Source organism: Podarcis liolepis, assembly GCF_965112155.1.
Source record: "Podarcis liolepis genome assembly, chromosome: 6".
NCBI lineage: Eukaryota > Metazoa > Chordata > Lepidosauria > Squamata > Lacertidae > Podarcis > Podarcis liolepis.
The window spans coordinates 18,361,374-18,388,424 of NC_139559.1; the positions used below are offsets into that span (position 1 = coordinate 18,361,374).

At 42.9% G+C, this 27,051-nt stretch overlaps 1 protein-coding gene across 4 annotated transcripts in view; it reads left to right on the forward strand.

Annotated features, from left to right (window-relative positions):
• The window catches only part of ATP9A (ATPase phospholipid transporting 9A (putative)), a 93,449-nt gene that overhangs the window by 20,289 nt on the left and 46,109 nt on the right, over positions 1-27,051 (forward strand). For all 4 annotated transcript variants that reach the window (XM_083507959.1, XM_083507958.1, XM_083507960.1 and 1 more), the window contains exons 2-12: positions 7,626-7,770; positions 8,443-8,556; positions 12,669-12,777; positions 18,838-18,896; positions 19,613-19,664; positions 21,790-21,884; positions 22,181-22,261; positions 22,725-22,800; positions 23,801-23,877; positions 24,912-25,072; positions 25,765-25,907. In XM_083507959.1, the coding sequence (XP_083364085.1) occupies positions 7,626-7,770; positions 8,443-8,556; positions 12,669-12,777; positions 18,838-18,896; positions 19,613-19,664; positions 21,790-21,884; positions 22,181-22,261; positions 22,725-22,800; positions 23,801-23,877; positions 24,912-25,072; positions 25,765-25,907 (1,112 nt within the window). The remainder of the gene's footprint in view (positions 1-7,625; positions 7,771-8,442; positions 8,557-12,668; positions 12,778-18,837; positions 18,897-19,612; positions 19,665-21,789; positions 21,885-22,180; positions 22,262-22,724; positions 22,801-23,800; positions 23,878-24,911; positions 25,073-25,764; positions 25,908-27,051) is intronic.

Below are 27,051 nucleotides of genomic sequence, written 5' to 3' on the forward strand. Positions count from 1 at the left end.
AAATAAGTTCTGTTTGTTTCAGTGGTACCCCCCCCCCCGAGAGTGTTTACAGTTACAGCCCTACTACTACTACTAATAATTTTTTTTATTTATTTATACCCCGCCCTCCCCGGCCAGAGCAAGGCTCAGGGAGGCTAACACCAGTAAAATTACAATAAAAACATAATGGGGGGGGGGGACGACGACCCAATTTAAAATATGGGTTAGCAACTGGGCAGGGCTCCTGTGTATGTGCTGGTATACTCAAAGGATTATGGCTGCCCTGTATCAAACCTTCCCCATTTTGTAGTCCTTCCTTCATGGAGTAAAATAAAAGTGGAACAGTGCAGATCCGATGTATGTTTGATTTTCTATGAATTTATAACAGAAGCGTAGTGTATATAGTGTGTGTGTGTGTGTGTGTGTGTGTGTGTGTGAAGTTTGTACAAACTGAATGATTGGGGGGTGGGTTTCCTGCGACAGGGTTAAAATACAATTTAAAATGCAGCCTCATTTTAATAGTAGCCCATAGATCAATATAGGCATAACCAGGATTTTTGTTGGGGGGGGGAGCAGGACTTTGTTAGAGGGGGCAGAACCGAAGTGATTGGTCAGTTAGCTAAGTATTTCTATTGCTTTACTTGATCTATGGGAGGGGGACAGCTGCCCCCTGCCCCCCTTGGCTATGCCCATAGCCCTACATCTTTTTACTTGTCGTTTCCCTACATCCTGATTCTTCATGTTTGCCTAAACCCAGTGAAATAAATGTGTTTTGTTAGAACACACCTAGATTTGCATAAGATTAGGTCGCAAAGGACATTGTTGGCAATTGAGCAGAAATATTCTCTGCAGGAGCTGAGCTGGGGTGGCCAATTCTGCCCCAGATGCTCGCCAAGCTGCAGAGGCACAAGACAGGAGCAGATGGGAAACAGATCAAGCTTTGGAGAAACAAGCCATTGCATGTTTGCTCAGCTGTAAGATGACTCATGGTTTGTTGAACAAACCATGCTTAAAATAAGCCATAACTTTTGTGTTATGTGTGAATGCAGTCACAGATTGGCCCAAGATCACCCATGGCTGAATCTCTGTGCTTCTACTGCTACATTCTAACCATTGCATCACATTGATGTGTATTATTAACCTTTGCAGCCTAACTGTTTGCACCCATTTACTCAGAATTAGTCCTTACTGAGTTCTTTGGGGATTGCTCTAAGAGCCAGGACAGAAGGGCTGAAGTTTGTTGTAGTTTAGTCGTTTAGTCGTGTCCGACTCTTCATGACCCCATGGACCAGAGCACGCCAGGCACTCCTGTCTCCCACTGCCTCCCACAGTTTGGTCAAACTCATGCTGGTAGCTTCTCGAACACTATCCAACCATCTCGTCCTCTGTCGTCCCCTTCTCCTTGTGCCCTCCATCTTTCCCAACATCAGGGTCTTTTCCAGGGAGTCTTCTCTTCTCATGAGGTGGCCAAAGTATTGGAGCCTCAGCTTCAGGATCAGAAGCTTTCGTGTGCATGCACACTTCTTCAGATACCCAGATACACAGGGAAGCTTATACCCAGAACAAACTTAGTTGGTCTCTAAGGTGCTACTGGACAATTTGTTAATTTATTTTGACTGTGTCAGACCAACACGGCTACCTACCTGAATCTGGAGGACGACACAGTTACTCTGTGTAGGACTGCAGTCTTACAGTCTGATCCTATCTTTGTTATCTTGGAAGTTAGTTCTACTTATTTTAATTCCCTCCAAAGCGTGAAGGGTTGAAGCCTTCTGTGTTCAGGATTGCACACTTGTATTTAAAAACAAAACCCTACAACTGGTTTCTACACACATGCACTCACAGTAAGTTTCTTGTAGTTAAATGAAACTTCCTTCTTGGGCTATCAGCATTGTAGCCTGACCCTATGCATGTTTACTCTCAAGTAAGCATATGTAGGATTACAGCCATGCAGCCAGCCCTACATATATTTACTCAGGCAAAAGTTATATGTGGGATTTACTTCCATTTTCCAGCTCTAGTTTTATTTGTTTTTACTTTCATCATGATTGATGTGACGAGAGTGACAGGGAACATTGAGTTTACGATCAAGGGGAGGTGCCTCAGCCTACCACTTTCTGGATCTTACAGCTTTGGCAAGTTAAACAAAATGCAATTAAGCCTCAGACATGAACTTCTTGAGAGTTTCGCTTCATTGCTCTGTATCCCAAGCCTTTGCAAAACCAGCCCATTATGGAAGAGATTTGTTTCAGTCATTAAACTGCATGTGCTGTAAGGGTGCTGCAGTGTACGCTATGGTGTTTTATTTATTTATTAATTATTATTGTTATTTACATATTATTAGTTTTTGAATTTATATACCGCCCTATACCCGGAGGCCTCAGAGCGGTTCACAGAACAAAATAAAAAATATAAAACCACAAAATATATAATCAAAATACAAACAACAACCCAATACCCCCCCCCAAAAAACCCCACATTTTAAAAGGGCAGTGTTGACTAAAGGCAGTTGCTTGGTGACAAAGTGCAAGTGCATACTCTGAGATTGTATACAGACCTGTACTTAACTATCATATTCAGATCAAATAAGCAGTGACCGTGAACCCAAGTTACAACATAGAAAGTTGCTCTGGCAGTTCAGTTAAAACTTTATCATTTAATTTCCAGGTCACTTTTTGAAAGTGTTCAGAGCAGCTTACATAAGGCCCAGATGGATCAGCCAGACCAGTGGCTTGCTGTGTTCATCTGATAAAACAAAATGTGCACTACAATCTTATGCATGTCTACTCAGAAGTACCGTAAGCCCCAAGGAATTCCATGGGGCTTATTCCCACATTTGCAGTGTGCAAACGGCTGAATTCTTTCTCAGGATGGAAGAGTTAAGGACAAGAATGGAAATTAAAATGTGGGAGAGGATAAAGTTCTGGACAGAACGGGGTGCTAATCTTTGGGTTGAGGCAAAAAGTATTGGAACAGACTGTTGATGAGAGTTTCCCTTAGGTCTCTTATGAAGTAAGAGGTTCTTTGCTGGGCTCATCCAAGTGGTGACGCGAGGAGTTCAATATATCTGTTGATAAAGAAAAGTTTTTATTGCCTTCTCAAGCTTCACCTGTATTGCAATAATACCCTGCAGGCTATGTGAGCAAAACGTTGTAAAAAGAAGGGTGGAGCCCTGAGCGTTAAGCACATGTACTTTGCTTGTGTCCTTAAGACTGGTGAAGGTGGTTTGGATCTGCAGCCTTATACTTTTGGCCATAGCAAGATTAATAGAATCAGGGTTAACATCCAGAACCCATTACAGTGGTACCTCAGGTTAAGTACTTACCGTATTTTTTGCACCATAACACTCACTTTTTTCCTCCTAGAAAGTAAGGGGAAATATCTGTGTGTGTTATGGAGGAAATGCCTACGGGTGGCATGCCTACGGATTTTCCTCCTCTAAAAACTACGTGCGTGTTATGGTCGGGTGCGTGTTATAGAGAGAAAAATACGGTAATTTGTTCCGGAGCTCCGTACTTAACCTGAAACTGTTCTTAACCTGAAGCACCACTTTAGCTAATGGGGCCTTCTGCTGCTTCCTCTCTGTTCTCATCCTGAAGCAAAGTACTTAACCCGAGGTACTATTTCTGGGTTAGCGGAGTCTGTAACCTGAAGCGTATGTAACCTGAAGTGTATGTAACCCAAGGTACCACTGTATCTGACAACCATTCAGTAAGGGAAGGCTTGTAGCTGAGATGTAGAGCATCTTAAAGGGAAAAGGGACCCCTGACCATTAGGTCCAGTCATGGACGACTCTGGGGTTGCGGCGCTCATCTCACTTTATTAGCCGAAGGAGCCAGCATACAGCTTCCGGGTCATGTGGCCAGCATGACTAAGCCGCTTCTGGCGAACCAGAGCAGCGCACGGAAACGCCATTTACCTTCCCGCCAGAGCAGTACCTATTTATCTACTTCCACTTTGATGTGCTTTCGAACTGCTAAGTTGGCAGGAGCTTACTTGCACGCAGAAAATCCCAGATTTGATCCTTGGCATCATGGGCTATAGCCAGCAGGGTGGGAAGCGGGGCAGCTCCCCCCTCCAATCAAGTAAATAAATAAAAACACTTAACTAAAAGTAGAAAACAATTGGAATATTTGAAATCAAAATGCTCACTGAGGTCACATGGATGCATTATAGTGACACAACTGGCATCCCGACTGTCGTTGAGACATTTTGTTCCGAATCTGCTAGACAGAGCCAGACAGAGGATGAGGGCAGGTGGGTGTCCTGTTCCTCCACAACATAAATCCTGGCTACGCCCATGCTTGGTCATCTCCAGGTAGGGCTCAGGGAGACCCCGGTCTGAAGTATCCGGAGCCTGTGCCAGGCAGAGCTTGTTGGACTAGTATTCTGACATGATGAAAGGTAGCTTTCTTTGTTCCTATGGCCTAAAGTTTAGTGGACTAGGGTCCATTTCATCAAAGTATGAAGTACTGCAGCAGCAGCAAGTGGCTGGGGATGTTAGCAGTGAGGTCAGAGGGAAATGAAACCCAAGAGAAAATATTGGTTCTTGGTACAAGTATAACCTGCCCTCCTTTATTTAGCTAACTAACAACCCCGTGAGGCAGACTTAGATAGGCATGGTTTGCCCAAGGTCATCCAGTGAGCTTTATAGCTGAGTAGGGATTCAACCCAAACCAGCAGTTCTCAACCTGTGGGTCCCCAGATGTTGTTGGACTACAACTCCCATCATCCCTGAGCTCTGGCCTTGCTAGCTAGGGGTGATGGGAGTTGTAGTTCAACAACATCTGGGGACCCACAGGTTGAGAAAGTCTGACCCAAACACTCTAATGTGGGAAATGTTTGGGAGTTGCTGAACTACAACTCCCATCGTCCAGTTGCTGAACAACAACTCCTATCACCCCTGGGCATTGGCCATGATTGCTAGGGCTGATGGGAGTTGTAGTTCAGCAGCAACTTGTGGGTCAAAGATTCCCATTGCTGCTCTGCTTTCTACTCTGGAGGACGTAGGAGCTTTCCGAAGGGATGGAGAAATAAGCTTGTGCTTATTTAACACTGGGTTAAATGGGTAGCATCCTTATTCAGAACTGAGGCAACAGCTACTGCAGGCAGACAGGAACTAGAGTTGCCAAGCTGATCAGGTAAAAAAAAGCACCTCACCATCACTTATGCCTTTTTCATCAATTTCAGCTCCAGAAATCAACCTGGGATTTTTCACAATGTGCAGATTAAGATCAGCTGCTGATGTCTGTGATTAAACAGACCCTGCTACAGAGGCCAAGGGAAAAACTGACAACCCTAATAGGGACAGTGGAATCCCAAACATGTTTTTTTTAGAAAAGTGTCTCCCCAGTTGCGGTGGGGGCTTACTCCCCAAATAGTATATTTAGGACTGAAATCTTAAGCCAATGGAGCTAAACAAATACCTCTCAACACAGACACACAGGAACATTTAATCAGCCTTTGCTCAAAGAGTGGTTGAATGTGGCCATTGGCAGTTTCTGGCACCTGATTAACAACCAGGAAGGTAGTTTCTGATTGGATGCAGGGTTTATAAGAGGAGAAGCAAGCAGCTAATTACGTTTAAAAAACCCAAAAACTAAGCAGCTGCTTTCCGTGCTTATCAGTAGTTTAGGCCTCTTCTGGGATTACTGGGCAGCGAAGGCTTTGAAGGAATGGAGAGAATTTGCCTAAGAGCTAAGTTCAGGTGAATTCCTGGATGAATGCTGGAGTGTGGTTGTTCCTTCAGGATCACAAGGGGAGGCTAGGGTGTGGCTTACATGCTCTGCATCAAGTTCATTTTTCACAGTTGTGTGACTGTATTTCCAGACCCTCCAAGTGTCCCTATTTTCCAGGGATGTCCCTGATTTTTGGAAGCTGTCCCGGTTTCTGATTTTATCCCAGAATGTTCCTTTTTCCTTAGGATGTCCCTATTTTCATTGGAGAAATGTTGCAGGGTATGGAGTTATCCAATCCCTGAGCCATCTGAAGGCAATCCTGTATAGGGAAGTGGTTTCTTTAAAAAATGTTTAATGTTTTCTTATTTTTTATGTATTTTGGAAGCTGCCCAGTGTGCCTGGGGCAAACCAGTAAGATGTGTGGGGTATAAATAGTAAAATTAGCATTATGGAATGGGACGTCCCTACTTTCACCGGAAAAATGTTGGAGGGTATGTATTTCAGTTATGGTAATAGCAGACCCCCGACATTTGATTGTCTATACCCTGTCTGTAATTGTCTATATTCTGGTAATTGGGGGCATAGTATATTCTGTGATCATACTGTGCAGGTGTAACAATCTTGGCTGTAGTTTTGTGTGTAGTTTTAGGGTTTGTTTGTTGTTTAAGCAAGTTTGTTGTCCTCAAGGAAGGTCATGGGATGGAGCCTCTCATAATTTTTATAATAATAATTTTATTATTTGTATCCCATCCATCTGACTGGGTTGCCCCAGCCACACTGGATGTCTCTCAGAGGGTGCAAAGTTTAATGGCTGGAGCCCTGGGGCCCTATCCATTTCATGTCTCCTTTTCCTCTTTACAGAGGACTGTTATGGGGCCACACTTCCTTTATGAGGCTGACCTCTCTGTGCCATCATCCTAACATGGTGTGGAAAGAAGAATCCCTGCTTTGTCGCCATGCAGGATTTGCATGTGGATTTAGGGTGTGGGGTTCAAGGGTCCGGTTCTGTTGTTCTTTAATGCTAGTGTTCCTGTTCATGGACCTTTGCATGTATGGCACTACATACAAGGATATGTTCATGATATGTTTCAAGCAGTACTCAAAATTCACCAGGTCCATTTTGCACCTGCCTCTTGGCCACTTACGACCAAGTGAAGACGCCCGGGCGCCAGGATGGTGCCTGATGTCTCCACCATCTGGAGGTACATGCCTGGGGATCCTTGGATCTTGTCTCTTTTCGCATACTAACAACACATCTTGTAGAATTCTATCTGTGATATTTTATCTGCACAATCAGAGAGAATTTCAGGAATCCCAAAGTTGCATTGAAAAATACGACTTTTGAGCCATCTCACCCCAAAATGGCAACTAGACATTCCGTTTTGGCGACAGTAACCCTGGTTTAGGAGCCATTTGGTGCCTAGCTTATGTATCTAACACTGTTTGAAACATATGGTTGGTGCTGGGTTGGGAAGGCAGGAGTTAGAATAAATAATGGAGTGCTCAGCTCAGAAAGAAGCATTTGAATGAAGGCTATGAGACAACTTCCAGAGTTGCATAGGAAGAGGAATTGATTGTTGAACTGCTCTGTAAACCTTAGCTCTGTGAGTGGAATAGGAATCGCTGAAGAATTCTCCGCACACTTAACCAGACTACAGCTCCCAGAGTTCTTTGGGGAAAGCCATGAGGTATTTAAAGTGATATCATAGTGCTTTAGATACACGGTGTGAATGCAGCCTTCGTCGGTATGACTGAGCCTGCCCTTTCCTATTAAGTTGCAACAACATCCATCGTACTGACCACTCCTGGAAAAGGTCATTGTCTTCTTGGCATCCTGTGGGCTTCCTGGTTGGCCATTGTTGAAAATGGAATCCTAGACTGTATGGGCCCAAGGACTGATCCAACAGGGCTCTTACGATAGCTGTCCTCAATGTAATACATTTTTAAAACTTCCCCCACCTCCTACAGATGTTGCGAGTGCCTAAGATGTTGTGGAAGAAGAGACCCAAGGCCTCGAACGGTTTGGCTTGGCCACCCAGAAAAGAGGGACCAGCGATACCCACGAAATGTGATCAACAACCAGAAGTACAACTTTTTCACTTTCCTGCCAGGGGTATGTATTCCATGTTGAAAAACCGTGTGCTTTCCTCTTCTATTTATATTTGAGTGTTGAGTGCCGGTGGTTTATTTGGAGTGGGCAATTAAGGCAGGTGTAACCTGAAATGGCTCAATCTACTCTTCTGCATTTAAGTGAAGCTTAATTTTGCTTCTCCCTGTCTTTGCCCCAATAAGCCATCCTGTTGCCTACAATAGTGAAGAAGTCACTGAGGAATTTCCCAGTCCAACACAACTGAATGGAGGGAAGAGAAGGGACTGAAATTGGGACTTTTCCCATTTCAGTCCTCTTTCCATGTGATATATGTATCAATGGATGCAGCATTTAAACTGTGCTGTAATGGGAAAAATAGATGGGGGACCCACAGTTGACTCCATATCTTTAATGTCCTGGAATGTGTTGAAGTTTAAAAAATTTTCTTAAAGTTTCCTGGTTAGCTGAGTTCCTAAAATGTTGCTAGATGCCTTGGAACAGCCTTCAACTTGGTATCCTCCAAATATTTTGAACTACAACTCCCATCAGCTCCATCCAGTTGATGGGAGTTGTAGTCCAGAACTTTGGGAGGGCACCGGGTTGCGAAAAGCTGTCTTAAACAATTCCATGGTGAGCCATGTTAACCTTAGATGTGCTGCTACAAATGTCTTTCTTGTTCCTCACTCTGTTTCTTAGGTGCTGTTCAACCAATTCAAGTACTTCTTCAACCTCTACTTCTTGTTTCTGGCCTGTTCTCAATTTGTTCCTGAAATGAGGCTCGGTGCTCTTTACACGTATTGGGTTCCTCTGGTAGGTAGTATCGAGTTTATTTACTCAAGAAAAGTTTCAGTGTTTGAATACAAGATGTCCTTTGTTACCTTATCTCAGAGATCCAAGTGGTGCCGTAACTTAAAATGGTTTTTGTTAGCTTGTTTTATGAAGCCTGTCCTTTATGTGTTTGGGAATTGTAGCTGCCGAAAGTGATTTAATAAAGGTTTGCTATTCAAAATTGGGACCTTCAGAGGTCTAAGGAAATGCACGAGGAATATTTGATCCAAAAAGGTAATTTATCCCATAAATCAGCCATTCTAGGAGTACAGCTAAGGGAGATTCCCTTGGGTTAACCCTGGGAAGAATAAGACATCATGTGAACGTTCCACCAATTATTCCTGCAACAATTAACTATATATTATTTGGCCAGTGTTTCTTAGTGGATAGACATTTTGTATGTTGGGTTCAGAATTAAGCTTGTACACCGTATTAAACCAAATGATCTAGAGCTAGGGGTGAGCAGTGTGGTAGCCAAGTTTGTGGATGATGCCAAATCATTCAAGGCGATGAAAATAAAGTGGGATTTCAAGGAGCTCCAAAAGGAGTCCAAACTGGATGAATGGGTAGTGAAATGGCAAATGCAATTCAGTGTAAGCATGTGTAAAGCCAGTGGGAAAAAAATATTTAAAAATCCTAACTTCGTATATATGCCCATGGCGGTCTGAACTGGTGGTCACTAACCATGAACAAAACTGTGGGGTCAAAGTTGATAACTCAGTGAAGATGTCAACCCAGGGCATCTTCCCAGGAAGATTCCGAGCACAATTCAAAGTGTTGGTGCTAACCTTTAAAGCCCTAAACAGCCTTGGTTCAGTATACCTGAAGGAGCGTCTCGACCCCCATCGTTCTATCCAGACACTGAGGTCCAGCACTGAGGGCCTTCTAGCGGTTCCCTCACTGCGAGGAGCCAAGTTACAGGGAACCAGGCAGAGGGCCTTCTCGGTAGTGGCACCTGCCCTGTCGAACATCCTCCCACCAGATGTCAAAGAGAAGAACAACTACCAGACTTTTAGAAGACATCTGAAGGCAGCCCTGTTTAGGGAAGCTTTTAATGTTTGATGTATCATAGTATTTTAATATTCTTTTGGAAGCCGCCCAGAGTGGCTGGGCAAACCGAGCCAGATGGGCGGGGTATAAATATTAAATTATTATATATTATATATGAAGCAAACCACCAAGTCTGGATTTAAATGTCATGACAAGCCAGGCTCTGTCCATGGGAACTTGTTCACATTAAACCATTGTTTGCTTTTGTTTTTAATATTAATATAATGTTCAGACTGGGTTGCTGTGCGGCAAATCTGTGTAGTTTTCCCAAAAGGTTTTCTTTTTATTTTAAGCCAAGGAGGGTAGCTTTAAATTTGATTGGAACAGTGTGGTGTCTTCGTCTGAATTGCACCTCCCTGAAACCGGTTAGAGCAATTAATTTATTGGTTTTCCAAATTGTCTTGTTTTGCACCATCCTTTTATTTTAACTGTTTTGCACATTGCTGGGTTTGCTAGTCATTGGGAAGGGCAGGAAACAAATTCAAGGTAGCTACTGGAAGCCCCCAGCCACGAGCTTTCTGAGATTTTGGCAGACTTTGCCAGCACCCTTTCAAGCATACCTTCACAGCTGCAAAGACAAGAAACTTGAACCCGTTTAAACAAAAGCGGAGATTCTTGTGATCCCGAATTCTGCGGCCTCATTTTATATATGCCATTGTGTCAACAATCGGGTGGTTGCCTGTAGCTGCACTGTTTCATTTGTTATGGCTTGGGAAAGAGAAGCGGAGAGTTAGAGGCTGGTTTTTGCAAGGCTGGCTTGCAAACCTATAAGGCCATTGTGATTTGCCCCCACATCACACGAACCATTGAAATTCAGCATGTGAGCTGCCAGGCCTATATATAAAAGGCCTTTTGTTCATTGCAGGCTGCTAATGCAACCATTTTGGTATAGAATAGCGACTTGGGATGGCTTAGTGAGGCAGAACATGAAGGGGGGTTTTTTTGGGGGGGGGGGGAGTGATTATTTGAAATCCTTGATTGCCAAATGCATCTAGATGATTTATAAAAAATATATACTGCTGTATCATAAGAATACATCACAGCGGCTTATCACTTTGTGTGTGTGTTGCCTGTAGCAATAACGAGCTATGTTTTAGGACTCTATCAGAATGCTAATTAAAAACAATAGTTTGAAATGCTGCAAAACATTCAGAAGCCATGGTATATAAAGTCTATAAGTGCCAGAGGAGATTTCCATCATCTTGGGGGGTGAGGGGGGCACATGCATGCCATGACAACTTGGTGCCCTCAAAGGAGAAATAATGAAAAACCCCTTAGGGCTGGCTTCATGCTGTGACTTCCAAATTTGTGCAGCTGTCCTGTATCCCCTCAGAAGGATTTGCATCTCTTTGCAAAGCGTCCCCAAGCCTTGAGGGCATGTAGCAATGCACTTCTGAATTAATGTTCATGAGAAGTTTTGCAAGGGATGCCCTGAAATTAGCTAGACAGATTAGTTTCCTTTGAGGAGGCGTTGTGGCAGGTGGGTAGGGCTTAACTGCATTTAAGTAACAAATTATAATTCCATGATACAGGTAAGGAAAAGAAATATTAAGAGATTTGTGTGTCAACATTGAGAATGTTCTTTTGGATATTGTTGTGCATTGGTTTAAAAAAACAAAACAAGGGATGCCTTCAGACCAGGGTGTTCCTATTTTCCAGGGATGTCCCTTATTTAGAGAAGGTTTCTGATTTGATCCTGGAATGTCCCACTTTTCCTTAGGATGTCTATATTTTCACTGGAGAAATGTTGGAGGGGATGGAATTATCTGTCTCTCGAGCCCTCTGAAGGCAATCCTGAATAGGGAAGGGTTGTTGTTTTTTTACATGTTTAATGTTTTATTATGTTTTGATATATGTTGGAAGCTGCCCAGAGTGGCTGCAGCAACCCAGTAAGGGGTGTAGGGTATAAATAGTAAAATTATCATTATGGAATGGGATGTCCCTGTTTTCATCAGATAAATGTTGAAGGGTATGTTACTCTGGAAATTTAGGTTTTTTGCATTGTCAGTGGATTAAAGCACTCTGTCACCCTCATACAACAAATGTGATTCTTTAAAAGAAAAAAGTTATTGAACAAGCATAGTACAAAAAAGATAATACGTTTAGTAATTATATGTTTGTGTTGTTATTATTATATTTATATTATAATATTTATTTATCCTGCCTTTTCCCTAGACTGGGACTCAAGGCAACTTACAGAAATTAAAACTAAAAAGCAATTAAACTGTAATAGAATTAAAACAATATAAAAATATATAAAAAATAGAATACAAAAACAAATCTATTAAAACGCAGATAGTAAAAACAGTGCAGCACTATGGAAAGTCCTTTCCTTAAAACTAGTCTGTTGCCAAAAACATGCTGGAATAAAATAGTCTTCACCGACCAATGAAGGACATCAAGGCATTTAACATGCATTGCGTGCTAAGAATCTCAGGACGGATTATATAAATATATAACCAAGTGGTCCCTTAGTCCTGGTAGCTATCATTTGACCCTTTCATGACAAATGATTACCAAAACATTCAGTTTATAAATGTGCAGTCAGCTTACGGATACATAAAATCTACACCCTTTTTGCACATAGGAAGATGGCAGAGAACTGACCTGAAAATTGTGTAATGAATGAATGGCTAATGGAAAGATGTATAAACACTCCACAACCAAATCAGGAATAAGGCAAGATGAGTGCTTATTGTCATATAATTTAATATCCTCATAAACGTTGTGCAAGCAGATCAGGATAGATGCTCAATAAATAAACAAACAGGTCCTCTGGAGCTGCCCAAGTACTTAAAACATGAAGAACGTTTAGCTTTAAGGTTTTGTGGAGCTCCTTTTTAAATGAAGACACAGCTCAATGCTTAGTTTTCTCTATAGAGTCTGACAATTTTAATGAAAAGTGTCACCGTATATCATCTGGTAGGCCACACACTCCAGAATGTATTCCCGACATTCAGTGGCTTTCCATGCACAGAGTGGGAGTTCCTTGGGCTTTTATCCACACATTTTCAATGACCCCTCTCCCTCCTGCTCTCTCCTAGGGCTTTGTCCTCGCCGTTACCATCATCCGTGAGGCTGTGGAAGAGATCCGGTGCTACATGCGTGACAAGGAAGTGAACTCGCAGATCTACAGCAAGCTCACAGCGAGAGGTCAGCTATTTGGCTCCAGCTTTCTACATCTGCTTGCAGAGTCCCTTAGCTGACTGCCTGAACAGCAGGGAGTTGCAACTCAATCAAATGTTGCTGACAATTGGAGGAGCAAAGTTTCTGAAAGGGGGGTGGGGTTGCCAAGCACACAGGCACATGGCTTAGCAAGTCCCCTCTGTTTCGTTTGGCCCTGGCAGAGCATCAGAGACTCCTGATGACAGAACAGATAAATTTCAAGCTACAATTGGGCAATAAGTTCTCCGGGAATGGGAACCTTCCACAGAGAATGAGTATTCAATGCATATTGGGATCTGGCCAGTTACTCAGAATAATTATGGCGTATGTTGCATTGAAGGGGAGAATACGAAGGAGTTCATATTTTTGAGATGAAGGCTGCTACAGCCACATCCATTTTACAGATTATAAGCGATAGGTGGTCTGAATTTGTTGAATATCCTAATCCTGACTTGGATCTTTTCAGAATGGGAATGCGTGTTGCAAATTAGGCATGCAACCTAATCCCATTCATATTTGTTCAGAAGTAAGGCTCCTTGGGTGAAATCCCATTGTGAGCATCCGCTAGCAGAACGGGCTTAAACTCTTGCACCAGGACTTTCCCTTCCTCTCCTCCCTCTTGCAAGCTGCATGCTGACCAGATTTGCTTTGGAGAGTTGGAGGACCCTGTAGATATATAGGGTTATTTGGGGGTGGGGGAAGCTGAAGGAGGAGGAGGAAGGGGAAATTTTCTGGTGAGAAGTGTAATAGGGCATAGGATGAGTTATCCCAAAATACTGCATGCTGTTTGCAAGGGCCCCTGGTACTTAGAAAAGCCTTTTGGAGGTAGATCCCCTTCTGTGAATTTCATGTACTTCAGGATCCCCATCATTGTAATTGCCAAGTCTCAAGCATCTCCAATTAGTTGACAGCCCTCACAGCAATATTTGCATTATTTCATAGGAGTGTGCTTTCTACATCCTGGGAATTAAAAGGTGGTCTAGATTTGGGCATATTAAATTGTTTTTAAATGGCACGTTCTCTCGACATCATACACCAACAAAAAACCCAGAGGTGCAGATAAATCGAGAACAAGGAATCCTTAAAAAGAAAATGAAAGTGGTCTGGCCTGTTTTTCATGCTAGATTTCTAAGGGATGGATTTTCCTCCTCCAGTCCTTTATTGAAAAAGATGTCCCAGTTTTATAGATTACCCACACTGGTACCTGTTTTCGTGTGGTGCCCCTTCTTTCAAAGTCATGGGCAATGACCTTTTTTCTGGAGCAGGTGTTTCAGGGATTTATTTGCATCTGATTGTTCTGCTGCTATATTTTGAGTGGGGGTGGGGTGGGGAAGGAAATGATGTGAACTAGCTGTTTGGAATATGTGCTAGAAGGGAGAGGTGTATTCTACGTATAAGCAGTTGGTGGGTGGGAGGAGAGAGAAAGCAAAATTTTGGAACTCCCTCCCCTTGGGTTGGTCACTGGCCATGATTAGATGTCACATAGTTTAGTCTTTCTAGTCTTTCACCTGAAACCTGAAACCTGAACTGAGGTTAACTGTGACTTGTTTCAAATGAGCCAGATTCATAACTCATGGTTTGAAGTTGGCTTTTTTGGTGATAAACTATAATTAAGCTGAACCACAGTTCAGATGATGTACTAAGCCAGAGATGGAGAATCTGTGGCTCTCTGGATGTTGTTGGGCTCCCAGCTCCCATCAGCCCCAGCCAATGTGGCCCATGGTCAGGGATGATGGGAGTTTGAGTCCAGCAGCTTCTGGAGATTCCCCATCTCTGTGCTAAACTGTGCTCGAGGGAAGTCAGAGGTGTGGCCTTGGACCTGGGATAGCTCAGTCAGTAGAGCATGAGACTCTTAATCTCAAGGTTGTGGGTTTGAGCCTCATGTTGGGCAAAAGATTCCTGCATAGCAGGGAGAGTTGGACTACATGACCCTCGTGGTCCTTTCCAACTCCACAAAACTATGATTTTAAACTTGTGATGGGCGTAGGGTGCGAGTATAATTGAAAATATGATGTGGCAGCCCCAAATCTTTTCAAATTTACCTCCGGTTTGCTGGGCTGGTTATGGGAGAGGGTGAAATAGAAGTAATTGTATTGTGAAAATTTGACAACTTTTCCTTTACATTTAATTTCATATTGGGCAATCACAGCTTGTTATCTTTACAACTTGTTTTACTGCTACCTTTTGAGGCAGCAAAGAGGAGCTTTGCAAATAGTTTCAAACCATCTGTATAAATCAGATTCGGGTTTCCTATTCATCCATCCATCAACCCAACTTTGCTATTAAATTTGCAGGCCAGATTTCTGTTTTGATACTCACTAGGCTGTTGATTTAAAATTCCAGAGTTGTTTTTCTTTTCTTGCTTCCCCCCCTCAACCCCCTTTCAAGATTACAGAGCGTAGTAAGGGAGAACTACATAAAAAAACCCAAACCCACCCTATGAAATGGAAAGAGACCTCCTGCCAGCCGAGTGCTCCTTTGATACAGATCACTGGCATTTACCAGCTGTATCGAAAAACAATATTTTCCCAAACCTTTTGTGCTCTTATTTTTGCAAGTTACAGAGCGCAAGGCCACCTAAAAGCCAAAAGCGTACCAGAACAGATGAAAACTGTCTTGAGTAATGTTTTGATTTGTTCCTGGGGACGTTTTGTTTTGATTTTGTGTTTGCAAATGATATGCATCCCGGTCACTGAGGAGCTCGGGACTGCAGTGAGCCATCACAGATATGTCTCCGCTGAGAGTTTTATATAAAGAAGGCATTCCCCATTGCTAGTGCTGGTTGCCTTTGCAGTGTCAAGGATCACGTCAGAGAGGTCTATATAAAGAACCCAAAAGCAAACAGCTAATTGGCAATACCAGTTGCATTATCAGTTTTATCTTGGTGCCACTTTTTCATACTGTAAAGGCGCAGTGCTGCCATTAATGGGATGTATTAAATTTTCACTTCCGTAGTATTATTATTTTGCAGTTGTGGCAATTGGATCATCATGAACCTCAGTTGACTCTTTTAAAAAAAGTTGGTATGCATAGCTGGAAATCAAGACTGGAATGACATAGTTGCTTGCCTAATTTGGATAATAATAATAATAATAATAATAATAATAATAATAATAATAATGATGATGATGATGATGATGATGGTTTGGACTATCACAGTTTAATAAGCTGTGATACACACATGCTTCATCCTTGTGCAGCCACTTTTCTCTTCCCTTCTCAACACAATTAACCCTGGAAGTCTTCACCATAACATCCATTGCATTGGAGCTGGGAAGCTATGGTTAATGATAAGCCAGGGTCTTAACCCTTTGCTTAATATGCCTTGTAACCATAGCGTTGTATACAACCAAGTTTTACTTGGGAGTAGGACCATTGAAATTAGTAGATCTAATTTAGATCTAATTTAGCGATTCTTACTAATTTCAGTAGGTTTAGTCTGAGTAAGACTAATGTTGGGTGCAACCCAAAGTTTCCTTGTTCAGCTATCATGGGGAACTAGGGTTTATTGAAGACTTCTGGGATTAATGGTGGAATGGCCAGAGGGGAAGAAGGGAGGGGCTGCATGCTCTGGCAGGTCCCCCTTTTTCAAGTCCTGAGGATCAGATGATTGTGCCTGCATGCCCACTTGGGGCCCAGCTATGTCTTTACCTAACCACACCAAAAGCATAACATAAGACAAGGTAGCATATCGACAAAGCAAGAGCAAACAATAAACAATTAATGCAGTTTAATATATGAGCCCCTGATATAATAATAATAATAAACTTTTATTTATATCCCGCCCTCCCTGGCTGAAGTCGGGCTCAGGGCGGCTAACATCTAATATATAACATTGGTATAAAATCAGACAATAATTAAATTACCTCCTAAAAACAGGTCAGAATCAAATTAAATTCTAATTAGATGGCTTTCTGCAGGGTTAGGGTTGGGAACAGTAAGTGCTCATCTGCCCAACTGTTTACGCTGATCTTAGGAGCTGCAGTGTGTGTGTGTGTGTGTGTGTGTGTGTGTGTAAGACTGCCCAATGTGTGAACATTCAACTCTCCCTGAAAAGAATCTTTGAGTCACACAGCCAATATTTTGCTGCTGTGCAGCAATGACCAGCAGTTGTGAGCGAGAGGAATTTGTTAGAGCCTTCCCCCCCCCCCCTTTTCCTTTTTACCAGAGAATCGATATTGTTGCAATTGTTTCCCCATGACTTAGTTTTGCAATTTGTAGCAATCATTACAGCATCAAAGGAAGTCTGTGGCTTTTATTAGCAGAAGCCAGGAGGCACTTTTGTTAAATGTGCTGTTTGTCACCAGCACAGCAGGGGTTTAGAAGTAGTTTCAGTTGTTTCGCTCAGGAGTTGGGACACTGGGCATATGTCCAGCCGGGGCATAAAAGTGTTTTAAATCTGGGGCAACTCCTGTTTTGGCCTAATGTGTCCCTTAAGTTGGGTGCAAGGAGCTAGCTCTGCCTTTGTGGAATGAAGTGGAAACCACTGGTGATGATGGTGACGTCCTGTTATAAAGATGCTCCATGATGTTTGATGTTCTAAAAGGGACTTTTGGAGAGCCTAGGGCTTGCCGATCAGAAGGTCGGTGGTTCGAATCCCCGCGACAGGGTGAGCTCCTGTTGCTCGGTCCCTGCTCATGCCAACCTAGCAGTTCAAAAGCATGTCAAAGTGCAAGTAGATAAATAGGTACCACTCCGGCGGGAAGGTAAACAGCGTTTCCGTGCACTGCTCTGGTTCGCCAGAAGCGGCTTAGTCATGCTGGCCACATGACCCGGAAGCTGTACGCTGGCTCCCTTGGCCAGTACAGTGAGATGAGCGCCGCAACCCCAGAGTCGTTTGCCACTGGACTTTAACGGTCAGGGGTCCCTTTACCTTTTAAGTGAGGGGGAAAAGTTGACAAGCAGTACATGATTTCCTTCCTAGTGCAATGCGCTAAGATGGATGGCGCCTTCCTCTTCGCACCAGCACGGCATTGCACTGGCTGGGAAGATACACCAGGGAAGATTGGAGCCACAGAATCATACAATTTTAGAATTGGAAGGAACCCTGAGGGGCATCTAGTCCAACCCCCCTGCAAAGCAGGATTCTTTTTCCCCAACACGGGGCTCGAACCCACGAACCTGAGATGAAGAGCTTCAGGCTCTAGTGACTGAGCTATGTCATTATTCTTTTTTAAGGCATGGGACCATAGCTAAGTGTCAGAGCATGTAGGTTGTATGCAGACGGTTTCAGGTTCGAATCCTGGCATCTCCAGTTACCAGGATCAGGAAACAGGGAATGTGAACAGCCTGTGTGGTCTCAGAGAACTGGCAGGCAGAGTAGGCAAATAGGGTCACTCCTATATAGTATTCCTATTTTCCCATGGTGCATGAAGCCATGCTAACTTGCCATCCGTGTGTTTTATACCTGACGGCCCCAGTATAGACCTGTAAGACCACTTGGATAATCTGGGGATGATTTTGCTCACGGGACTAAACCCTACAAAATATTGCAGGGTGGTGACCTGGAAATAGGATTTTTTCCCCCATCGCCCCTTCACTGCAGAGGGTCTTCATTCTGCTTTATGTTAAATAGTATCCACTTGCTGCTTCAGATGTCTTGTAAAGATATATCTCTTTACCTACGCTTTCCCTGTTGCATAAAATTGAGTTTGTCTGGGTTTGGGGGTGGGTTTTTTTCCTTTTAATTCTGGCTTACTGGTTTTTGTGTTGTATCTCTGTTTTTCAGATGCTGGTTTAATTGTTTTTATATTATGTGTGGAATACTGATATTTTTAAACATTGAACTTTTTATAAATGCTTTTAAGTAAATAAAATGTAAGTTTAGATGTTAGAAATGCATAAAAGAATAAGAAATTTTAGTGGATTGATTTCTGTTTTTTTGGAGGACAATTTCTGTCAATCAACCACTTACTTTGAAGTTCTTTTAATGGCGCTGCAGTTTAAGGCAAAAATATTGATTCCACATATTTCCGAAATGTGCTACCAAGGTAAACAACATGGGAGAGATATGAATGTTATTAAAGTGTATCTTTCCCCCCACAACAGGTACAGTAAAAGTGAAAAGTTCCAGTATTCAAGTTGGGGACCTTATTATTGTGGAAAAGGTACATATGGATTTGTAAAGATTTTATACTTTTTCTACTACTTTTAGCATGCTGGGAGGGAGAACCAGGTTAGTCTGACATTGCACACTATCCTTTTGTTTTTCTTTTCCTAACACTATTGACACTGAAAATGTACCTCTTCAGCTGAGCATTTTCTTGACCATTAACACTGGTTCCTGGCCTTCCAGGTTCCTGTGATTGATAACTTTAACTTTGCTTCACTGGGCTGCTTTTATTACAATATTCTGTTGTTTTAGATTGTGAACTGCCTTGACATTTCATTTTGAAATGAAAGGAGGCATATAAATTATCTTAATACATAAACACCCTAGCTTAAATGTTTCAGAGTCTTTAAAGTAGTAATGCACAGCATTATCAAAGAAATAAGGATAATATTTTAATAAAATATGCGGAACTGCTCTTTATATTTTATAACACCCACCCATGTTGTTAACTTAATTAATAATATGGGGTTAGACCAGCAGGTGCAGCTTCCTTTATGTGATCATAATCGTGTGGAGGATAATAGCCGAAAAATACTTTTCTCAACCACTCTGTTTCATAAGAGCCCCGCCAGGTGAGGCCAAAGGCTCAGCAAGCCCACCATTTCAGTGGCCAACAAAAGGCCTATGGGATGCCTAGTTTACTAAGCAGTGACTAGTAGCCATTGATTGTATGCTGAACATTCAAAACCCACCTTCCATCTCTCAAAACAGAACCAGAGGGTTCCTGCTGACATGATCTTCCTCAGGACGTCAGAAAAGAACGGTAAACATCTGGAACCAATAGTGAAAATGATCTATAATGGTGGTTTGTGGTTGTTTTTATGGGACAAAAGAATCCTTTTGAAAACGTAGCCCAAGTGGATACGATTTTTAGGCTTAGCATGTCTGCCCGATTCAGAGACTCCTTTCTCGATAGCTTGGCTACCGTCCTTGTTTTATCGTTTGTGATCGTTCAAACCATAGCAATTAGTTTATCCTGTAGGGTGTCCTGTTGCGCGAGGTCAGGCAATGCGAGGTTAAAGGAGATTGATGCTGCGCACCGTCGCTCACTGGGAGCCTCATACTGGCTTGTCTTTTGACATGTGCCGCCATTTATTCAGAGTGTGAAAAATGCACCCTTTAAAACCGATAGATAGATAGATATTATATATATTATATAAGCGGTCATCCTGGGGTTCCTTCTCATGTTTATTTACTTGGCCCCCAAGAAGAACTGCAAGAGAAGAAAAGACTTGATTTAAAAAAAAAAAGCTTGCATGGTTTTGCAGACACTGGGACCCTGTCTGTGTGCAATAATATTTATCAAGCGGACAGCTGCCGGTAGCAGTGTTTATTCAAGTGCAGTCATATTACAGTCTTGGTGGCCGCGGTCAAATTGTTTGTGGGTCATACGGAGACAATGACCCAGATCAAAAGTGCAGTGGGGAGGCACAGATGGAGCCACCCCAAGCACTGGAGCAATTGGGTTGATAGGCTTGCAGCCATGCCAAAGAAAGAGAGAGATGCTGAATAGGAAAGCCTCTGCTCACATCACACCCCTGGTGGGATACTGGCTTGGACACATTATGCCTAGTAGTTTTGCTTCCATTTAGTGTGGATGGGGCCAGTGTGGATGGTCAGAGCTAATAGACGGCAGTGTTGGAGGATGCCAAGTAAATAAGGTCCTTCCCTCCATGCTTAACGCCAGCCTTCTCCAAACTGGTTCCCTCCAAAAAAATTGGACTACAGACTCAGCTACATTAGTCAATTTATAACGTTATATAGTATTAGGCCAAAGTGACACCAGGTGGCGCCGTGGAGCTGAAATCAGAAGTCAGTGATAATTTCCATTGTGAGCTTTTATTACTTTTTAAAATAGCTGTGTAGATCCAGCCTACAACACCTATCAGCCCCAGCCAACATAGCACAAGTCACCCTGTTCTAGGCTGCTGTGCTAAGCTCTTGAATCTGTGCAGCACATGCAAATCAAGCAAATTATGTGGTTTTTGCTTAATTTGCACTAGGAATGTGCCTGGCATTGCTTGGGAATTCTAAGAAACCGAAAAAACTGTGCATTTTTGAAACCTGCTTCTTGATCTCGGGAGTTGTCATTTAAAATCTGATTGCTATACATTTTGACACCTCTTAAGTTGTTGCAATAAGACAAAAAACTTTTCAAAATGTGTAGATTTAATCAAATTAAATCTTGTCTGCAAATCATGGAGGAGGAAGGGGCAATGAAGGATTCTGGCTCATGGTTCTGTTTTGTTATAAGAACCAATGGCATGCCACATGAAACAAGATGGTGTATCCTTCTGGTGTGGTGCTATTTAGTAAGAGTGTTTAAACTGCATAGAAAGCTCTCATACCAGTTCAGTCTATTTGTCCACCTAGCAGTAGCTCTTATGAGTCTTAGGTAGAGCTCTTTTGTCCTCACAAGCTCTCTGATCCTTCTTACTGGATATGCCAGGAATTGAACACAACCAGATGAAGGTTTCATTTTTGAAATACAATGGTACCTCAGTTTATGAACTTAATCCATTCTGGAAGTCTGCTCTTAAACCGAAACCGTTCTTAAACCAAGGTGCACTTTCCCTAATGAGGCCTCCCACCACCAGTGCCCTTCCACCGTTCGGATTCCGTTCCTAGACTGAGGTAAAGTTCACAAACCGGGACACTACTTCTGGTTTTGTGGAGTTCATAAACCGAATCGTTCGTAAACAGGACTGTTCTTAAACTGAGGTACCGCTGTATCTTTATAATGCAGAGCTGGTCTGTCAACAGGCCTGTGCCTGAGGCCAGCTCCAAGGTCTACTGGAACACTCTCTCCCTAAATATGTAGCTGCCTTTGAGATGCAGTTTGAAGAGCAACCACCAAAGCCCCATTAACACAGATTTTAAACCCACAGGGTCCTGCTTTCTACGTACGGATCAGCTGGATGGTGAAACAGACTGGAAGTTGCGCCTGCCTGTCAGCTGCACTCAGAGGCTGCCCACTGCTTCTGTACGTATGGTTTTCTAATCTGTCGTTTTTAACCATTGCCCTCTAAAATGCAGCCATATGAGATTGATGGCATCTGTAAAAAACAAAGCATGTTGAAGCATTCTCTAACCACGATAGTCAATTAGATGGAAAGCTGGTGTACATATTTCACTAATTTAAAAGAAGTTTCCTCTTCACCTGCCCTCTCCTGCTTCCCCCTCCCCAGAAGCGCCTATCATTTATTTGGAAAAGAGGACTTACTTTAAACAGCAAAGTTTTTAACTCGTAGTTGTAACTCATTTTATCCTTCTCCATAGGACCTTCTCCAGATCCGATCATACGTGTATGCAGAGGAGCCTAACATTGACATCCACAACTTTGTTGGCACTTTCACTAGAGTAAGTGGTTGCTGTTGGGCAAGAAATCCAAAAACCTCTTAAGGACCCTGGTTTAGTGGAGACCACCTCCAGATTCTTTCAAAAGAGGTTGGAGATGTTCAGTGTGCTGCGAGGATCATAAAACATCACTCGCAGAAGTGCCTTGTGCTTTCTAGGACAAATAAGTTGCTGTTCTTCTGTAACAAAATATTATGTGCAGCATGCTGCTGCTCAGGGTACCAGCCAGCCAGCCAGCCATTCATTCCCTTTTCTAAGGTATTCCATTCCATTGCTCGTCTCCTTAGTTTTCCACCTCCCACGAGCATGTTCAGGTCTCATTAAACTATTCCCTCCCACCCCAATCTCACACCACACTTGGGGTTCCACCCAAACTTTTTTCTTGACTTGCCTTTCCCCAAGCTTGTAGATACTTCCCCCATGTGTTGACAGTACTATTTTGACTATTTTTTGGTAACTCTTTCAGGAGGACAGTGACCCTCCAGTGAATGAGAGCTTAAGCATCGAAAACACCCTGTGGGCCAGCACAGTGATTGCTTCAGGTAAGGCCAGAGTAAATGTCGGGAGTATGTTAGCAATTTTTAAAAAACTCCCTTTGCAATTTAAATAATCATCTCTTGTCAGTGGGAATTAGTGGCTGGGATGAAGTTCCCCACTTGTCCTAACACCTCTAGGGACTTTGAGCTGACGTCTAATTACCCCTCAAACATTTATAGATGAGAAAGCCTTTGGAATTCCAATAACCTTTGGGCAAAGCATCCCCTGCTTGAATAACACTTAATTGCTCTCAATATTGACATTTGAAATCTGTAACAGAAAGGGTGTCAAAGAGATTTTAAATGGAAGCTATGGTAAAAGATCTCCAAATGAAGGCTACCCCCTGGTTTGTAGCTCTGTAAGAGAGCATCTTGTAAAAGCAAGACCAGATGTGTTATGCATTAAGGGCAGGGAGTGGAAGAGCTCTCTAATATATGGAAGAGCCTAATATCTAATATCCTCCATGGAACCACAACTCCCATTAGACTCAGCCAACGTGACCAGTGGTTGGAGCTGATTGGAACAGTAGGAGAAGGGCACATGTACCCAGTCTCTGCTCTAGTAAATGCATTTCAAGAAAGAGATCTTTTCTTTATTCCTGCTAGGGCAGCTTGTGCATCTCTCCCTTAGAAAGCTTTGGGTTTAGTTGAGGCATTAAAAGGTGCATCTGATTTGATGTCAGTTTGGTACTTGCTGTCAAGGTCTGACAGCACTCAAGTGCTGGTATAATTTTGGTCACTCAGCAGTGTTCAAGGGGAGGAATCCCATGGTGTGAAGTTGAACCTGAGCCCAATGCTCAGTGCCATGCAATGCAGGAATCTCAGCTAAAGCATCCATGGCAGATGGCCATCTAACCTCTGCTTAAAAACCTCCAATGAAGGAGAGACCACAACCTCCTGAGGGAGTACGTTTCCACGTTTCCATGTGTCCACTTTCTGTTTTTTAAACAACTATTTCCTTTCCAATTGGGATCAATCTGGAATCTGAAATTTTTTGGTTCCTCAGGAACGGTTGTGGGAGTTGTTCTGTACACAGGGCGGGAGCTGCGTAGTGTCATGAACACTTCAAATCCGCGGAGTAAGGTAAGGAGAGATTTCTTGGTCCGCTCTACTCATTCTCATCTAGCAGACCCAGGTTTCCCAGCTTTGACCAGTCCTGACTTGCAGGATTTGTACTTGTATGATGGGTGTGTTTGTCACAGGCGCACCTAAGTGAGCTGTACCCCTAAAAATGCAATGTGCGAGCTGACATTTCTTGATGGGGTTTGCACATTATGGCTCCCACATAGCAACCAACCCAAACAGCTTCTTGGGTCTTCGATATTAAGGGCATTGTAGCCTTCAGGCACTTGGCCTGAACATGGAAGGGCCAAGATATGTAAAGGGAGGAAAATAAGGACCAAGCCCTGCTCTACTCCCCATGTTTGTGTGGAGAACCGATGCAAGCTTGTAAGTGCTTTTGCCTGAATTACAACCCTCCTCATGAACAGGCCCCAAACACCTGGAAGACCACCACCTTCACGACAGACCCTCTTGGGTGCTAAGAGTAGCAGAGGGGGCTCTCTTGATCATTCACCACCCTCAGAAGCTCTGGGAGTGGAGGCCTGGGAAGGGCATTCTGGTAGCAGCCCCTAAGTTGTGGAGCTCCCTCCCCACAGAGGTGTGTCTGGCACCTTCATTGTACAGCTTTTGACAAATGCTGAAGATTCACCTCTTTACCATGTCTTTTGACGCTTGAGATGTTTATTTTTTAGGATCTACCTTATTTCTGTGATTGTAAGTTGTTTTCAGTGTTGGGTTTAAATTGCCTTTACCTACCCTGGGAACTTAGGGCGAAGAACCCGGTTGTTGTTGTAGTACAACAACTAGTAGTTGTTGTTCAGAGTTCCCAGTCGCAAGGAGGTTTGTGAGTGCGTTCAATCCAACATACTTAGAAACCCTCTTCAGAGAGGGATGAGTCCAAGTTCCTTATGAGACAGGGAGGGGAAACTACGCAATATCTACTTTCTCCACACCTCAGGGTGTGACTTTGCTCAGCATGGACTACTGAGAGTGAATAATAGCCCATCACCGTTGTGTGTTGCAAGAAATATCTTTGTTGCTGTTCTCCTCCTCAGATTGGCCTCTTCGATCTGGAAGTGAACTGCCTCACCAAGATTCTCTTTGGGGCCTTGGTGGTGGTCTCTCTTGTCATGGTCGCCCTTCAGCACTTCGCTGGCCGCTGGTACCTTCAGATCATCAGATTTCTTCTTCTCTTCTCAAATATAATTCCTATTAGGTATGATATTCTCCCCTCCCATTACTTTCGTTGTGTTATTCAGAGCTTCTTATTTGCTTGGCCCTTACTTGAACTATACCATAAATAGCAAGCTGAGCCCACTCCCTTATTCTGAGCGCCATTAAAGCTGTGTTTCAGGAAAAAGCTGTTTTTAGAACTAACGCTAAAAGTAGGATTCCACATGTAATGTACCTGTGGCCCAGTTCAGACATCATAACAAACCATGGTTTGTTACACAGATGAGGCAGCATGAGCTCAGGCATGTGTGCATTGTCCTGCCCTTGTGCGCAAAATGATATTTTAAAGCTTCCATATTTGGTAATAAACCAAACCAGGCCTGGATGGAAAAACACATGGCTGTTTGCTGCTAACGAGTTATTGGGTGCTTTACATTTCCACTTGCACACAAAGTGGCAAACCACGGTTTATAGTGTCTGTACCGGGCCTAGGAGTGGAATTCTGAGAGTTTGAGCCTTCACATAAAACTGTTTCATGAATCATGAAACTCACCTGAAACACTGCATGCTAATTTCATATGTACAAGGGATGTTTTATGTGGGGGAAGTTGACTGACATACTCAATCCATGGGGCCACAGAGGAACTTGGGGGGAGGGATTGATTTCAATCAGAAAAACTGTACAGGAATTGTTCCTCAGTTGTTTTCCCTGCTGACTTTCTCACCTCTCTACAGTTTACGTGTCAACCTTGACATGGGGAAAATAGTTTACAGTTGGATGATCCGGAAGGATTCTAAAATTCCTGGCACTGTAGTCCGATCTAGCACAATCCCAGAGCAACTTGGAAGAATATCCTATTTACTTACAGATAAAACAGGTATGTTAGAGAGAGACCTGTTTTTTATTTATTAATATTATTCTTATTTTATTTTCACTACTCTGGAAAACTTTTTTCCCCCCCAAGGGCAGGATACAAATCTTCTTTTTTAAAAAAATGAATACAATCTTTGCAGGGAAAGAGTCATAATGTGCATCTTGCATAGCTAAAGGTTATTGTTAGAGGTGAATGAAATGATCAGTAACAATAGGAAAGGAGACGCTTGTAATGGTGTGGTGGTTTATTTTATTATTACAGCTGTACCCCACCTTTCCTCCAAAGGGCTCAAGGTGGTATACGCGGTCCTCCCTACTCTCCACATTATCCTCACACCAACCCTGTGAGGTAGTCTAGGCTGAGAGGCAGTGACTGGCCCGTGGTCACCCAGTGAGCTTTGCAGATGGGGATTTGAACTCTCGTCCTAGCCTGAAAATCTAAGCACTACGCCATGCTGCCTCTCAAAGTGGTTGTGTGGCTGATGAAAATGCAAGGTTGTGAGAGCAATTGTGTGGGCAGAATATTATAGGGAGCTTGATTTTTGTTTTAAGGGGGGGTGTGTGTGTGTGAGAGAGAGAGAATAAATACTTTTTTTTCTTTTTTAGAATTCCATATTGATAGAAGATTATTGATACATACATGGCTATTGTGCTGTGTTATCTGTATGTAGATTTTCTTTTTTTTCATTAATGGTTAAGAATACAGTGGTGCCCCACAAGATGAATGCCTCGCAAGACGAAAAACCCGCTAGATGAAAGGGTTTTCCGTTTTTCGATGCGCTTCGCATGATGAATTTCCCTATGGGCTTGCTTTGCAAGACGAACACGTCTTGCGAGTCTTGCGATTTTTTTCACTCCCCCCCCTTTTTCTAAGCCGCTAATAGCCTTTTAGCCGCTAAGCCTTTAATAGCCACTAAACCGCTAATAGCACTAATCCGCTAAGCCGCTAATAGGGTTGCTTCACAAGACGAAAAAACCGCTAGACGAAGAGACTCGCGGAACGGATTATTTTCGTCTTGCAAGGCACCACTGTATGTTTATGATATATTTACAAACCTGGGATGTTGTTGTTGTTCTAGTTGATAGATCTGCTGGTTGGAAGTGGTCTGTAAATGACTTGAATTAGTAAAATAAGTAAATAAACAACC